Raw genomic sequence first — 17,246 nt, forward strand, 5'->3', positions numbered from 1 at the left:
AACAGAGACAGGAGAGAGCCTGAGACTGGCCGCCAGCCCCCACATCAGCACCTACAACCAGCAGTCAAACCAACCCCTTCTTTGCCTCCTCTCAGCTGCCAGGTACCTGGAGAGGCACACTGGGTCCCCATCCAGGGAATTCCCATGGTAATGCCTTAAGGCTGAATGACCCTGTTACCAGGATACGGGCCCATCAGCTGAACTGCTAAGAGCTTACACACTCCTGTTTGCTCCTAAGCCCTGCTCATCTACTCAAAACCACCCTGAAAGACGCAAGACATCATAATCTTTGTCACCCAGAGCATCTTAAAATCCTTGCTTCCGATCCAGCTAACGCTAAATAAAAATGACACCTTTTGATCAAAACCTCACTACCTTCTATAGACTCTTTCCGAAGCATAAATTGTCAAGAAGCACAACTATCACAATATTTTGGTCAAATGTTATTTTATTTTGACCTAGTAATACTTACATGCAATTCCACAACTATCTGTAACTCCAAAAGCTGACATCCTCACACAGACATACATGCAGGCAAAATACCAGTGCACATAAAATAAAAATAATTTTTTTTAAGAATATTACCAAGTGCGCCCGCGCACACACACACATTTCCTTTCTCACCAGGGCTATTTCTAATACTAAGCAGTACATATTCTAGTTATGAAAGCAATACTTAACAAAAATTTAAAGAACACAAGAAAATGTTACGAAACAAGGTTTCTGTACCTATAGAAAGTTGAGGGGCTTGCTTCAGGCAGCCCTAGTTCTTCCTCAACAGCCTAGGGAACAACAGGTGCCTTGGGGTAGGAGGTGCTTCCAATCACTTCCGTGACTTGGCCTTGCATTCATCCATTTGAAAGCCCGGAGAGCTGAACCCCATGCCATTTCAGAGCCACTGTTTCTTGAGAATTTCACAGGCGATGGTAATTTGAGGGGTACTCCACTTGAGCGCCAAGAGCGGGCACATCCCAGAAGCTAAGGAGGTACCAGCTTGCCAACTGGTATGTGCCTTCTCAGAATCTTAATACCCAAATGCCACTGTAATGCTGCAGCAGAAAGGGCAAGGAGGCAATCACTTCCAGAAGGGAGGAAGCTGTCATTAAGGAAAGCCCGGGTTAGAGAAGTCACAGGGCAGGAGGAAGGTCTGGCTAGTCCTTACAAGTCTAAGTCAAGTTTAGGGTTTCACTGAACCCTGCAGCTATTTTTATCTCCTCCCTCACGCCATGTGTAGGACACAGGAAAGAGCTGGCTCTAGCTCTTGGGGGACAGTCTCTGAATTACATGGATTAAAAACAGTCTACTAAGCCTGCCTGGCCTGGCTTACATTTTGGTTCTGAGCTGAACAATGGAGGCCTTATCAGCCCCCTAGGGTGCTGAAGACAGCGAGGGCTCTAGCCAGTTCCTGGGGGCCCGCTGACAACCTATCTCGCACATTTGCTTCGTGGTTATTATAAAGCTCTTACATATTTAGGGAGCCTTTCTGGAATGGCTAGAGGCTCAGGCACAGTAGTGATAGCTGCACACATGCGCTTTTTATCCAAGTTCACAGTTCCTGGTCACTGGGGGTAAACAGTGTTATCAGCGATTATTATGGATTTAGTCAAGTATATTTTATTCCTGTCATTTATGAGCACTTGTGTTGGCTGGTATTTACAATGTCGGGATTCTGTCACTTTGGCAACCTTCTGAGACAACATTTTTCCAGTGTTACAGTGACATTTCAAAAAACTCAGTATTTACAAGCAAACGACACCCTCTGGCTCCGTGACAGAGCCATTCAGTGGTAGCGGAACAAAGGGACACTCATCTAAGAGTTTCTTCGGGCTGCATTTCCAGCTGCCACTGGTTCTGACTCCTTAGCCTAGATGGCTCTCTGCTCTTAGATGACAGAGAGCCCGCCCATCTAGGAAGCACACACTATACTACTGAAATTTTGTCTTATGTGATCAATATGGGTGAGATGTCTTGTAGATCATCAGGCAAATCTAGCATGTCTGGGCTTTGTATTCTACCTGCTAAAAAGTGGGCTTGGCCACTAGCTATTTACATCTTTTCTGACTGGTATTCTATGTTCAAGAACTTCAAAACTTAAAAAAAAAAAAAAAAGAAAAGAAAGAATTGAGGCTAGATTTGTCATCACCGTTAGCGTCTTCACGCCTCACTTCAAGATCACAAACAGAGAACAAACGTGAAGAAGCAAATCACGGACTGCTCAACTCCCCCATCCCTCGTCTCCTTTAAGAAAGGAAAATCAAAGCACAAAGCACGGGAGACAAGAGACAGCTAGTACTGGGTTTCTCCCTTCAGCCTCAAGAACTTTGCTACTTTCAAGAGGACTGTGGCACCTTTCAGTGCTTCCAGGGAGTCATCAGGGAGTTAAACCCATCAAGAGGTGGCAGCATGGGGAACATGTGCAATGTTATTTCAATTTGTGCCTATGAGAAAGACTAGAAAGCTGTGCGCTCTTCCTGTCCTAGACCTGCATTGGCTATCGAGATGGCTAAGCCTCGGACACTTCTTAGGGATCCTCTGTCTCATCATTGGCAGAGAGAGGTCACAAAGTGGCGGGATGATACACGTGTTCAAGGATGTTGCCAGCAAAAGGACAGCTGGAACCTCTAAAGGAAGGCATCTTTGCCCCAGCAGCCATGGTCGCAAATGCCTTTAAGCCCAGCATCCAGGAGGCAGAGGCAAAGGCAGGAGAATCTCTGTGAGTACAAGGCCAGCCTGGTCTACACAGTGAGTTCTATATTCTAGGAGAGTCAGGGCTACACAGTGAAACCCTTTCTCAAAAAAACTAAACCCAAACGAAAGAAAACAAAGAGGAGCAGGAGAAGAATTAGGAGAAGAAAGATATCTCTGAAAAGTTTTCCCAACTTTATCTAAGAAGTAATAGAGTAGACAGCTAATCTAGTACTCTGACTAGTTCCATGTCTGGTCATTATTAATGGTGAAAAGCTCTCTGAGTCTTGGTTCTTATATCAATAATGAAATTAAAGGCAATTCTTACCTTAAAAGGTTAATGACATAATTAACCAAAGTATTTCAATATGGTGCATGCACTTGCATGCAGTCAGTATCACTGCTGGCTCAGGCATTCATTTGCTCTTCCATCCACTCAGTCAGGCACTGAGACAGAGGTGGTAAGAGTTGGGCTGGCTGGCCTCTGGCTGTAGAGTGTAACAGCTGATAGGAAACCAGGCACAGAAGCATGGCGCCTCGTTCTAGCACGGCTCTACCATCAAAGAGTCTGAGAAAACAATGGCTGGGCGGAAATCTGAACTAAGAATTTGAGTGTAACTGATTGAAGGGATATAAGAGAAGAACAACAGGAGGTGAGATAAAAATTATCTTAGAGGATGAAGGGCCTTGGGAAAGAGAGGGAGATCTAACAGAGCACGAAGCAGCGGGGTGGCCTAGAGCTTGACAGTGAGTGATGCATATGGACGCCAGTAGGAGAGAAGGCAAATAGGTGACCAAAACCTGCCCCAGCCACTCCATGTGGGACTCTGAGGCCGCGGAGGAAAGCTGAGCAAAGCCGGTGGTGCTAGTAGCAACTGAAAAGCTCAGAGTGAGCTGGAAAGCATGCTGAGTGGAGGGCAGGCCAGCTACAAGGAGGCAGCAGTGAGATGGGGTGGGGGTGGGGTGCAAAGGAGTAGCAGAGGCCCTGGGATCCTGGAAGCAGAAACGACCTGATCTGTAAACTGAGGGCTTTTGCACACGAGGGAGAATAACTGGTCATGGATGGGGGTGGGGTGGAAGTAGAATGTGACTAAGCCAATGGATACAGACGCATTAGTTCCAAGGGGGAACAACAATGGAATTCAAATTTAATTGCCTCAGTGAATGATCTACTTTTCTGGTGATATTCATGATTTTTACGTTTCCCTTATAAAGGGGTTCAAATCAAGCACAGACATGATTTAATAAAGCTCTAAGCATTAGAGTACCGCAGTAAGTGACTGGACGATGGGTCTGGCCTTGGACACACAAACTCTCAAACCTTAAATATTCAAAATGAAAGTATCAAAAACTGGAAGTTTACTCAAGCATATTGTTGTTGAATGTTCCAGAAAGTTTTGATTAACAACTAAGATTCTATATGTGGCTTAGGATGTCTGAATTTTCTTATCAAAGTATACCTGTGATCATGTATAGTAAAAGTAAAACCATGTGCATGCAGTGACCAAGCAAAATATCTGACTGGAGCTCCAGGGTAGCCTCCCAGTCGTGGCATCTTCGTGTTTCTGAGAAGCAGTGGAGTTTTAGCGAGTAGCCAGGACACAATGAGACGCAAATATGCTTTGTGATGACGTCAGAGTCCAGAGTTCAAGAACCAGAATGTGTGTGGTATCTGCTTAAGTATAACACAAGGCCTCTAGAAATAAATAACAGAATCCTCCACATAAAGAACTCCCCTCCCAATGGCTATACTTACTCCATTGTCAAAGTGCTTCCAAATCTCTTGTCCTTAAAACAAACTCAGACGAGATTCACTTGGCATCTGTTGGAGAGGCCTCAAGGCACAAGTCTACATCAGTGACTCCTTGGCTAAGACGGTTAAATGGCAGAGATGCCAAAAGACTCCTTGAGAGACGATCTCACAAGGGTGGCAGCTTTTGACATTCTACTTTGCCACAGGTGACTGTCTACAGCAAATCTTTTACCACCAGTGATGTCACGTCCTAACACTTACTCTGCCTGCACATGACAGTTCCCGTTACAGAGCTTACCAGAACAGACTTCACAGCTCAAAGAAATGGTATTAGACATTTTTATAGGAGGACATCACAGCCATGCACAGAACACGGAGTGCATAGGACTTCAAATTCACATTGCTGCATATAATCTGTTTTTTTGAAAATGTTATGCCCAGATACAGTGCGTCTTTGTCATATGCAGCCCTCAGCCCTCCTCGCCCACTTTTTAGGCCCTTGAATCACACTGCCACCCCAACACCGCCTCCTTTTTTTTTTTAAGACTTATTTTTTTACCCAAGTCCAATTAGTACTGTCCCTCTGAGCATTGGTGTGGTGGTCATTCAGTGGGGCATGAAGAACTCACCAGCAGCCAAGCAGCCAAAAAAAAAAAAAGGGTCACTAAGTGTTCCTCCTTTGTACAAAAATTAAATTGTAGGCATCGTTATCGTTATTCCTTACACACACACACACACACACACACACACACACACACACACAATGTTAATGCAAGAGATTTAATCCACATGCATAGGTTTGGTATGGCCAATTAACACATCTGACTGCCAGATAACATCATGCCTCCTCTGTGAAGATCTCACAGATCGCAAAAATGTAGTTCAGTAGGAATCTCTTGCATATGCTTGGTTGACCAACTAACTCATTTGATCATCAGATTAAATCCTGCTACTTTTGTGAAGACCTCACAGATCTCTAAGCAGCTTGTACACCAGTGGTTTTCAACCAGTGGCTTGCTGCCCCCTTATTGACCAAATGACCCTTTCACAGGGGTCACCCGAGACCAGTAGAAAACACAGATATCTGTGTTACAATTCGTAACAGTAGCACAATCACAGTCATGAAGTAACAACTAAAACAACTTTATGGCTGGGGGTCACTGCGACATGAGGATCTGTATTAAAGGTCGCAGCAGGGTTGGAGAAGTTAAGAGCACTGACTGCTCTTCCAGGGGACCCAACACAGACATACATGCAGGCTAAACACATAAAATGCACATAAATGCACAAACTCACATAAAAGGGTGATCACAGCATTAGGAAGGTTGAGTGAGAATTCAAGCAGTCTCAAGGAGTCCCTAAGACGAATGATGAGTGAGATCCTGGTTGATAACTCAATGCCCACTTAGAGGGACATGGCAGTTTCTCCTTGTGCCTTTGTTATCCTGTGTCTGTGGCAGGAAAATCTCAATATTTTCTTCATATTCCTTACTTCTGATTCTTGTTTTATATGTTGAGATGAGTGAGAAAGTTAAACAAAATTGAGAAGAGATCAAGTATCTTATCATCAAAGCCTGAGAAATACCAGTTCCTCAGCTAAAGAAAAATAACATACTTGGTGATTTGTAATATAAGTAGAAAATGAACTCCCTGGGTCTCTGGGGGTCTGCAATATGATCTTTACAAAAGGTAGCTTGCCAATTTAATTGAGGTAGGAGTTATTTAATTTTTTACAGGTATAGTTTTCAATAAAACTACATATGTCTATAATACTGCTATGGCAGATGTGTCTCGATTATTAGAGGTGGACTCGAGGGAATATATACAATAGATCTTCCAGTCTGTAAGCAGCTGCTGGGGGTGTGTGATAGGGATGGGCATCATGCCACACACAACGTATTCTTTAAGTGAAGCAATGTCTGCTTCTTTCACTGCAGGTGTATTACAGAGATGAAATTTAATAACTTACTGTATATAATACCAATAAAACTGAAAAGATTCAGTGGCCTGCTGTTCGTTATGGTGGTACAAATAAGTCTGGATTATTTTGCATGCATGCACAGTCAAACCCCAACATACAGAGACCCTTGCATATAGCACTCTGGGGATGGTCATTGCTGGAAAACATCCATGCCGCTACTCCTTAGTTATGCCGTTACATTGACTCTCTGTTGTACCAAATGCACATAAGCATGGCTTTATGCTGGGCTGAAAATAAGAGAATATATTTTCCTCAAGCCACAAAAATCCTTTCACTAAGAGAGGCTTCTGAATTGAGGTGGGCAGAAGAAATGAGGGGGTTGCTGGGGAGTGGGGTGTCACAGATACCATGGCTAATCCCATTCAAGGAGATCTGATGAAATGCCAGTTTCAAGTCTCAATCCCACCAAAATGTGATTTCTCCCTTTATTAAATACAAAGAAAGTCTGACACAATCAGTGCCATCTTCTGAAAAAAAGCAGTATTTTGCATAACAGCAAGGTGGGAGCAAACACAGCCAAATGGCCTCTCCACTGGGGTGCTGCGTTACTATCACCTACTTCCAACAGATAATCCTCAGCCCACTGTGATCAGGCAGTCATATTTCAGGGCATTCCCTTTAGTGCATCGAAGTGAGCCCACGGAACCAAATCCACACACACGTAAAAAATGAAGAAAAACTGCCCAAAAGAAGAAGCGTGTCAAATCTAGGCAGGTAACCGCAATGTGGCCCAACAGCAAACTTGATAAATTTCTATAGGATTTCTTTTGGGTGAGGGGGTTAATTCACATCTTCTGGTATTAAGGACACTGTAGTCTTGAGGTTCACTTTAAGGAGTTTAAGTAAACATTTCCTTGATTATGAAATGATGTTGCACCCAAGTTTAGACATGAAAACATCACTTTTGAAGGCTATCCTGATTCTGAACCGTGAGTATTTATTAAAACACACGCACACACACACACACACACACACACACACACACACACACAAACAACAACAACAAAACCAGACAAACAGAAAACAAACAACTCGAGGGCTATTTTCATCTCTACAAGACACAACGATATATGCCTGCGTGGAACTTTCTTGGGCACGTTGTAGAATTACGTCAATATTTTAATACTGAGCGATTTTCCTTTCTCTATACATAATAGAAATACAAAAGCAATAATTAGAGTCTGAATTTCTAATAATTATCAAAAACTCCCAACACTCTACATAAGAGAAATGAAGTTAATCCTAAATTTTCATGAATTTACAATCTGGATACTAAATGTCTAACTTTGGTAGTCATAGATCATCTCAAAACACATTTGATGGCTTTGTATATACTCTTCCTGAACTGTGTAAGACTGCCCTATATTCTTAACCCACGTCCTGTTATTGAATATACTGCACAAATAGGTTAAATGGCATTGTCAGGAAATGACTGGGTCACATTCTAGAGACCATTAAAGCTATTGTTTAGGGATTTTACCTTACACTGATCTGGTGTTTGGGGGACAATAACCTGATTTGTTATGAATCCAAATGCGTCATGGCAAACCTTATTCTGCCAGCACCACGTGACAGCCAAGGCCAACAGAGGATCTGTATGTTTTAAAGGAAGTGTCTGTGCCATTGCTACACTGTGAATTGGCATATTCCACCCCAGCCTTCCCACAGGAAATCCTCGTTGATTTGGAGGAAACTGCACATGCTAAGACTGAGGATGTTACTAAATAGATTATTCACACAATATGTTTTTCTCAGTGCAGGGCAGTTGGGATGGCAGGACACGGCCTAGTCCTCACTGCCAGTCTGAACAGACCTGAGCAAAGACGCTCTGTCGTGAACATAGCGATGGTCCGCAACTTCTTCAGGACCATGAAACCCAGAGCATACTTTTCCTAGATAAGACCTTATGCAGACTTCTGAACTTAGAACCCCAGGCAAGGTCTGGGGTAGCATGGAAAAGGGGATCTGTTTGAAGCCAGCCGTGCCAGAGTTAGAAACGTGTCTGACACTTAACTCAGAGTGACTTGGAATCTACCTGCTCCACGTATTTGGGTTCTATTTCTTAGAACCATTAAATGGGAGTAATTAACAGTCACTCTAGAGGTTTATATTGGCACCTAACATTAGTTCCCAGCCTTCCTTGAGTCTGGCCCAAACTGCCTTTCAGAATCGTACACATTTTGGTTTAATTCGTCAACCACATCTGGATGGATCGGAGAGGGGATTGTTTACAGTCTCTTGCTGATTCCTCACAGAGCAGAGTCTAGAGCAGGGCAGCAACCCACAAGACTGAGCGGGTCAGCGGCCAGCAGCCAGCTCGGAGTGGTTTAGCAGCAATAACCAGTACAGAAAAACAGGACGAGACTTTGGAGAAATGGCAGGACTTATTGCAAGGTTGATCTAACAGCTAAAGAAACAACAGATTTATTTAAAAAGCCCCAGTTTTAGCTAGAGAATACTAGCGTTCCCCTTGTAAAGATATAGGTCACTGGCTACTTCTACCTCCTGCAATCAGGACTTTTCTGATCAGCTTCTTGGGCCCTGACTACGTCTCTTATCACTAGACTATAGGAGATTGGGAAAATGCTTCACTGCAGTAAGGAGCATATTAAAATCAGGGACTGCTGACATTACACCATTACCCTCATGGGACACCAAAAGTTGTGGCATTAAAAAGGGGGGGGGATGAAAGAAAGCTCTTCCCTAGGGAGGACTGTCGGCTGCACAGGCAAACGTTAGGTGGTGGGTGTTGTTGAAAGTCATCAGTTTGAGTGCTGCGGTGATGGTTCAATAGGTAAAGGGCTACACAAACATGAGAACCTGAGTTTAGATCCCTCACCCCCCAACACACACACAATACAGTGTGTGGCAGAGTGCACTGGTAACCCTAGTGATGTGGGATGCAGAAACAGGCACACCCTAGTAGCGCACTGGCCAGCTAGCCTATCAGAAACAGTGGGAGACCCTGTCTCCAAAACATAGAGGGAGATAAAGGTACCAGAAGTGGACCTCTAGCTTCCACACAGGTAGCCATGCGTGAGAGCACAGACACGCATGCATATACCACACATCAAAGGCTAATTAATCAATTAAAATAAGAACACTGGAAATCCAGTGATTCACACAGGTTCTATCAGGACACGCTAAAACCACTCAGCGAACCGCTTGTGGAGAAAAAGTATAATTATCTCCTCCAAAGGGTCACCCGTTGGAAGGCAGGAAAGCTTTCTTTTCAACAGAGTGGTCTAGGGCGTGTCGGGTTACCCAGATGACCCAATGAGCATTGCCGTAGGTCCAATGTCCTGGTGGGATGACAAGGGCACACTCTATGTCATCCCTGGGGTCATCTAGCCTGCATCTCAGAAAGAATTTAGACCTGCTTTTCAGAGTAGAGACATGCACGTGGTGAACAGACGAAGCAACGTCACATGGAAATTAATCCACATGTCTAGAAAAGGAGACATTGTAAAGGCAATCACACTGGTCTCTTTGAGGCGACTACTAGCCAAGCAAACAAAAACAGTGATTGCTCTAATCTGAAAGAGATGATAAAGAGGTTCAAAAACCAAATGTCATACGTCAATGCAATAGTTTTTAAAATGGGAAGATTCATGGAAACAACTGAAGCAACGAATGTGAACCAGGAAGAAGAAAATATTGATAATTTCTGAAGACATGCATGTGCCCTATTTTTAAGAAATGTATCTTGAAAACTCTAGGGTGGAAATCTTAGCTCTGTCGCTTAAAAATGATTTCTTAAAAAGATATGCATTTATAGGTATTATATATACAAAATTATAACAAATATTAACAGCTCTCTATGTGAAAGATTCATGGCTTTTCATTTTTCTAGTTTTTCAAATTTCCTGGGTTCTTAAAAATGTTCCTGAGGTGAGATGCAAAAAAAACCAAAACATGTCTATAGGTCCTATCTACTCAGGATGCTGTGGGGATCAATTGAGTCTGGGAGTTTGATACAAACTTGACTAAGCAAGCACAAATAAAAGGATGGATGATATACAGACAGACAATAATGAAAGATAGGTAGATGGTAGATATGTACATGCACACATATGTACATGAATGCATATATGGAAGACTATGAAAGCGAACACAACTCCTTGGTCTCTCTAACATCCAAACAGGAAGAAGTCGGTAAGGATAAAGGGATTCCCTTTCTCTCTCTCCTCAGCTTCCAACACATTCCTAGAAGATCAATAATTGATTTTGATGGGTATAATGAAAGAAAAGATTCATTGTCTGTTTTGGTGAGTGTTGGGTGTCTTTTCAAAGCGGGTTATACCTATTAGAATTCCCCAAAAGGAGAGGCATCAGCCTGCTAAGCACTGCTCCATGGTAGTCACAACAGCACACTTAGACCAAATTCAGAGGCTGAGATGTCCAAGGCCACTCCTGCTGCAAATACCCTGTGCCCCCATGGTTCACTCGGACAGAGCCACGGGCTCAAATCAGGACTTTGAGCTTTGGTTCCCACAGCACCCCCACCAGAAACACAGAACATTTATGATCACCTTCATGACAGAGGAAGGTCAGCTATACATGTAGAAAAATGTCAGAAAACAAACAGTCAACAAGTCGGAGAAGGCCAGGTAGACCGTCAGCTCAGAGACCCGAGCAGTGTCTCTCCGGAGACAGAAGCTGTGAGACCATTTCAGGTTAGAAGGAAAGGTTTCCCAGGAATGTCATTTTCTAACCGCCACAGGCTCAGAAAAAGATGCCCACAACTCCGTTCACAAACATCACTGTCCAAACTTCATTCCCTCCGATGTTGGCCAACAGCAATGCCGAGAAAACAAAAGGAAGGTCTTCCTATTTTGAACCTGCCAGGCACACGATACCCAAAGCAGGCTAAAGCAGGCTCGGTCCTGGCTCCCCAGGAGTTTCTGGGGTCCTGGAGGTAGCCAATATCCGATGAATGTAATAATGGGAAATGAGCAGAAATGCCACAAAGGAAAAGCAGAGGCTGGGGTGGTGTCGGACACAGGAGTTGCACTCAGGAACAGCACAGAGGATCGAGGCTGAACCAAGTACAAGCATTCAAACACCAAACGGCATTAAAAAGCAAAGCGGGCTTCGGCTCCACGGAGTCTAAGCAGTCATTTTCATGACAGAGTAAAAGAGATCTGTGTCTTTTTAACTTACGTCTATTTTTTTCTATTTTTACTTTGAGAGGGATTTTTAAAAAGCTTAAAAAAAAAAAACCCAAAGCTTTAGAATTACATTAGCTGTAATACTTTTTACACCCCCAATCAAATAATTAGAGGAAAACCTCCATTCTTAAATCTGTAATTTATCTCCGAGTCAATGACATGTCTAGTTTTAGGGAACTACAGCTACAAAAAGGAATGACTTCTTTCCTAGATAGTTTTAAAGCTTCGGAAAGTTAACAACAGTCTGTCGGCTTAATTAAATACAGTTCTTAGTCATTCTATCAGCTTTAATATCTACACATCCAACATCATCAATGCAGTCCTACGTCAGCAGCTGCTCCATGGGAGCAAGTGTGGCTGAGGGCAACATGGGACTCAACGACTTGGCTAGAGAGAGCGAGGTATGGACTTGGCTTGTCAGGGCAGCCCAATAGAGATTTCAACATATCGCTCATCTTCAGTGTCTTTGAAATGGAGGTCAAATGTAATATAGATCCATGCCTTGAATAATCTCATTAAGGCAAGCAGTCAAAAAGCTTTATCAAGGTCAGTAGGAACGACAGATTTTGAGAACGTATCAGTACAAGGGGACATAACTTGGCAGAGCCCTCTCTGAAAGGGTCAGTCACCTGGAGAGTAAGAAAGGCAGTTCAGGCCAGCTCCTGAAACACGCATTGGATTGGACGTAGCGCTCACCTTCGCAGCTATCAACTCCCCCCTATACACACAGACACACAAAGACACACACACACACACACCTCGTAGTTACCATTGTCAAACTTCTATTCAGGGTGAAAATGTACACACTCAAGATCATCAATTTTGCCGCCCTCATCTCTCATAAAAAACTAGTAGAATTTGACAAAATTTTAAAGTCTGCAAACTGATCCTGTTCAGCTCAGGAAAAAAAAGACCCCAAAGGCAAGTCAAACCCCCACCCCCCCACCGCTTCTTTCTGTTATTGTAGCGTGATCCACTAGGAATTCTATGCTGGCTCTTACAGAATTAAGGTTGGGCTAACTTGTGAAAAAGTTGATTTTTCACTCATTTGTGTTGCTGTCAAACTTTCCATTATAAATTTTATTTTCTCTGCCAGTAAAAGTAATATGAGGTTGTGAGTTGGCAAGAAAAAATTTAAAACTGGGGTGTGATTTCCGTACACCAATTTGATGTAAATTAGCTTCTCTGTATTTCGTGAGAGAGTCTTGAAAAGCCACTTTTGTCTACACGATTTCCAAAGTTGCAAAAAGTCAGTTATGTGTATTTCTGATAACTTCACGTGGAAGTATATTGATGTGCTTATTGATATTGCTCATTTTTAATGAATCCAAATTAACTGATAATAAAGAACCTGATGGCTTTTTATTTTCCTGTTACAACGTTCACTTTTAGAAAACCATGTCTATCGCTATTAACATTAAATCCTTAAGAGAAACACATCCATTGCTTATATGTGCACACACACACACACACACACACACGCACATACACACAGTGAATGCTGACATAGCACAGTGATATTCTTTTGTAACCCGATACAGCTCACGACAATAAGCAAATCCTCCAGGACAGCGGTTCACTACCTGTTGCGTACCAGCACTGTTAGTGGCAAGCCACTGGCACTAGAATACACACACTCTCACAGAGCAAGGCTCATCCCTTTAGTTCACAGGCTACACTGTTATCATAAGAAAAGGCTGCTTTGCAGCTCCTGGGGCCACCCCCTCCAAAGGTTTTCTGTCCAGCACTCACTAACTAGCAAACAGGAGAAAACAAAAGTTCCCCTCCCGGGGAGAGACACTCACCTTGTGACACAGTGGGGAGTCATTTCAGCTGTGCTCTGCTATTTAGACTCCAAGCCCCAGACACAGGGAATCTGCCTTTCTTTGGGGGTTTGTTTTAGCTCAAGTAGTAGACAAGGGTTCAAAGAACAATGCGGCTGGAGAAACCGACTCACTGAGACAAACTGGTCTGCTCTTGTCTCAGATTCCACAGAAAACCGAAATCCAGACTGTGGACACATTCTCATCTCCAGGACCTATTTCCCCACGCTGGGAATTCTCCACACTTCCCTTTGGTTAACCTTAAGCACCCCACTGTTTAGAGGTGGACACTGCTGAGACCAAGCTGAGCACACAGACAGCCGGTTCTTGCACATGACGCAGAACTGAAGTGGAGGCTGCTCCACACTCCCAGCTAGACTCTGAAGGTCTCTCAAGAAAAGCAAGAGCAGCAACATCCCCAATATACGAAAGAATTTTCCTGGCTAGGAATGAGTCGAGGTCCCGAAATGTCAGCCCTCACACACTCCAGGCAATCACCTCAGCTACCCCCATGTCCCTCTCCACTTCTCACCTTGTATTTGGAAAAAAAAAATTAAGTTCAGTTTCACCCGAGGGAAGTATTCCCAAAAAACGGAGGGAGAAGGGGCTTCGCGCTGCACACACACTGACTCCCACGGTCTGGATGACGCTTCCCAAGTTCAGGGGCCTCGGGCTTACTCAGCAGAGGAAATCTATGTCTGTGAGGAGTCATGCCAATTCCTATTAGTAAGAAAGGATACAGGGACTAGGAAGCCTATCCTCTCAATGGCCAGCGAAAAATAGAGACCTGTGCCATGACCATCTGCAAAAAGGAAGGATGTTGTGAACTTTCTTCTCCCTAAAACTCTGGCGACCCATGCCTTGACCCTGAAAAACCAGACCCACCGGAACCGGCTTTTCTGCAGAAATTGCTAGCTCTCCACCAGAGCCCCGGCTCTGTGAGGCTGCTGGCCCAGGCTATCTGCCCCAAACATGTGCACTCACATTCCAAAGATGTTTCCGCTGCACGGGAATGCTGTAAATTTCTTTCCTGCAGGATTCTTTCCACCCAAACTGCCATGGGCTACCCTCCTGCAAGGGTTCTCAACCAAGCTCTGTGCAGCTCATTGCTGGGAGAATCTTTTAGATGCCGAGGCTGACTGAATTGGCAACTGGGCCAGAGGAGTCAACTTTTAAAATGCAAATGTATACAGCAGGGAGGGGAGAAAAAAACCCTCCAGAACCAATCCCCCAGAACTCTACCTTCCTGGTAGATGAGTGTGGTCGGAAAGGAAAGCTTCTTCAGTGCCCAGCTACATTAAGGAAGCACATGTGGGCTTACATTTCTTAGGTATATAATAAACAGGTTGTTTTTTTTTTTAAAAAAAATTCCAAGTGTATTTTTTTCTTTATCATTGAAGAAACTAGGAGAATAAGAGGGCTCAAAAGACAAAGTAGCCCTTTTATGCCTAGGAACAAACAAGCGCCTGCATTTTCTTTCGGTGAAGAATAGAATGGTACAAGACTTTGGGTATTAAAGGGCATTATTAAATTGCAGTGAGAGCTTTGGAAAGCAGTTCGGTTCTTTAAAACTACAGATTAAAATATGTATTTTCATCATGATTGGTAATAAGACTAAAATTCAAAAAGAAAAAAAACTATAAAATGGGATTGTCAAGAGAAAAACTTCCACTTGTGCCTATAGATAGCATTCTCAGAAACGGGCTCTCTAGAGAGTTGAAAGGACACCAATGAAGAGGGCACAAATACACACATGGGTGCATGAGCATGTGCACATGCATGCACACACATACATACACACACGCTATACCTTTGTGTTACCCTGGCATTTTATTATTTAACTAAAGTACTCTTCTTTTCCTGACTCAATCATGCTTCCCTTGCGACGGCTTAGCTGTTAGCCTGCTGGCCTTGACTTCTGGCCAAAAACAATCCAGAAACAAAAAGGGACAGCAAATCATATTTTCACAGACATTTTTATCTCTCAATCCCACCCTGTTTTCACACAATATCATATAATCCCTAAGAAAACTATAATTTCAAGCAACACCACCCGAACCCTGGATCTGAGGCACTGAACATTTCTTGGGTGAGAAACTGTTAAGTTCTTAATTGCAAATAAACTCTTTCGGTGGACCCACTTTCACGGACATCACTGGTTTGCAAACAAGACCTGGGGTAGTGGCTCATGAAAAGCAAGCCAGCGGATGGAGTTTTGAGTCTGCTGAGCTATAAAAATAAGATGCTTGTTAGTTCTAAGCCCTGAGTTGCTCCGTTCTGCAAAGACAGTCATCAGGAGGCTCTCCACCCTCCGGGCACCTTAGCATCACCATTGAAAACACAATCAACAATCACATCTGCACAGCACTGCCACTGCCCAGGTTAGCTCTCAACTCTTCCCCAACCAGGAAGGGCACTTACCTGGTGGCAACCCTGCACGTTTTCTCTCCCATAAGATGAGTATGAGCCCCTTTCTGTTTTACCTGCCAAGAGAAACAATAAAACAGTATAAATCGGGCTTCTTCCTTTAAAGCAAACCTCCCCTGCAGGTAACAGACATCCACTCCCTGTCCCCGATGTTTACATACGTGAAGGAGGCACTACTGGCAATGTATGCAAGCAAGAGAGGGAATAGCACTTTCTCACTCCAGCGACAAGAAACTGGAAAAAAATATCCTTCATTCCTATTCTTAGCCAAACTGCTCCACACTTCCAAAAACTGTCATTCCAGTGGCCTCCACTTTCTCTAACAAACAAACTGTCATTCCTTATTTTCACTTTCTTTCTCCCTCACAAAATTTGAACAATTTCATTTTTATTTACACAGCAGGCAAATGATCTATGTAATGACCCTAGCCTGGTAATTCCCATTGATTATATTGACACTTAATGGGGAGGCCAAAGCTAATCAATCATGGGCTCTCCAGATGGTGAATCTAGCAAAGAAACTGTTCAAAATTCAAAGCCCCCACCCCCCATCTCTCTCTCCTCCCTTTTTAAAACTCTCACAGGAGTGATCCCACCATGATCGACACCATGATGGAGACAACACTTGAGGAAGGGGGCTATTCCGAATCCAAGTTCAGACTCTACAGGAGACCCAGAGGACTCAAGGATCAGGCTTTTGAATGTCTTGTCCCAAATCCATACTCCACATCCATCTCTAGACTGCTCAGGACAGGTAGAGCATCTCTACTGCCACTGAACTACACATGCAGAAGAACCCAAGGATGCATACTTTCTCTGTGTAGACTTTTATAGAAATTGCATTACAAGAGGTGTCGTTGAATTCAGTTGGTGGTGTTCAAAGGGTTGCTCTAGAAAACCGACCACACCAAATGACAAGGAGTTAGTGGAGCAAGCCAGTGTCCAGGACCTCACACCACCCAAGACGGAAGGGCGCATCTCTCAAGACAAGCGTTTTGAGGTGCACTGTGCTCTATAGATAGCAATACGCTCTTCTCCTGTCCCAAAAGGGAAATTCAAAGCTTCTATTTTGAGGTACTGAACCAACATCCTGTGAAAGTTTACAGCCCCCAGATTTTCCTTTCTCCACTCAACACGAATGCTGACAGGAATGGTAGCCATTTTCCCTTTGGGTTCAATGTCAATGTTATCAGAATAAGACTCCCTGACAGCACACACAGAATGTGTCTTTCAGGAACCTTATCTCAAGTGTGTCCTATGTCTGTGTCAATAGTGTCCTATGTCTGTGTCAATATATTAACACATCCAACGGAGGATTATTTTCAAAGAGAACAAGTTTGGAATCTTAAGCCCACACCCCACTCCTGTATTAGCTTTTCTCCTGATTTTAACAAAACTCAAACTTA

General features: G+C 43.5%; 1 protein-coding gene across 15 annotated transcripts in view; it reads right to left on the reverse strand.

Moving 5' to 3' along the window:
* Tcf4 (transcription factor 4) overlaps positions 1-17,246 on the reverse strand; it is a 343,415-nt gene that overhangs the window by 150,645 nt on the left and 175,524 nt on the right. For 8 of the 15 annotated variants that reach the window (XM_087895926.1, XM_087895929.1, XM_087895927.1 and 5 more), the window contains one exon: positions 15,835-15,896. In XM_087895926.1, coding sequence (XP_087752052.1) covers positions 15,835-15,896 — 62 coding nt within the window. Of the gene's footprint in view, positions 1-13,945; positions 14,074-14,397; positions 14,421-15,834; positions 15,897-16,001; positions 16,111-17,246 lie in introns of those variants that run through there. The other 7 variants (XM_085676462.2, XM_085676459.2, XM_085676460.2 and 4 more) reach the window with 4 other exon arrangements.

This window comes from Myodes glareolus, chromosome 13 (genome assembly GCF_982192425.1).
Source record: "Myodes glareolus chromosome 13, mMyoGla1.1, whole genome shotgun sequence".
Taxonomy (NCBI): Eukaryota; Metazoa; Chordata; class Mammalia; order Rodentia; family Cricetidae; genus Myodes; species Myodes glareolus.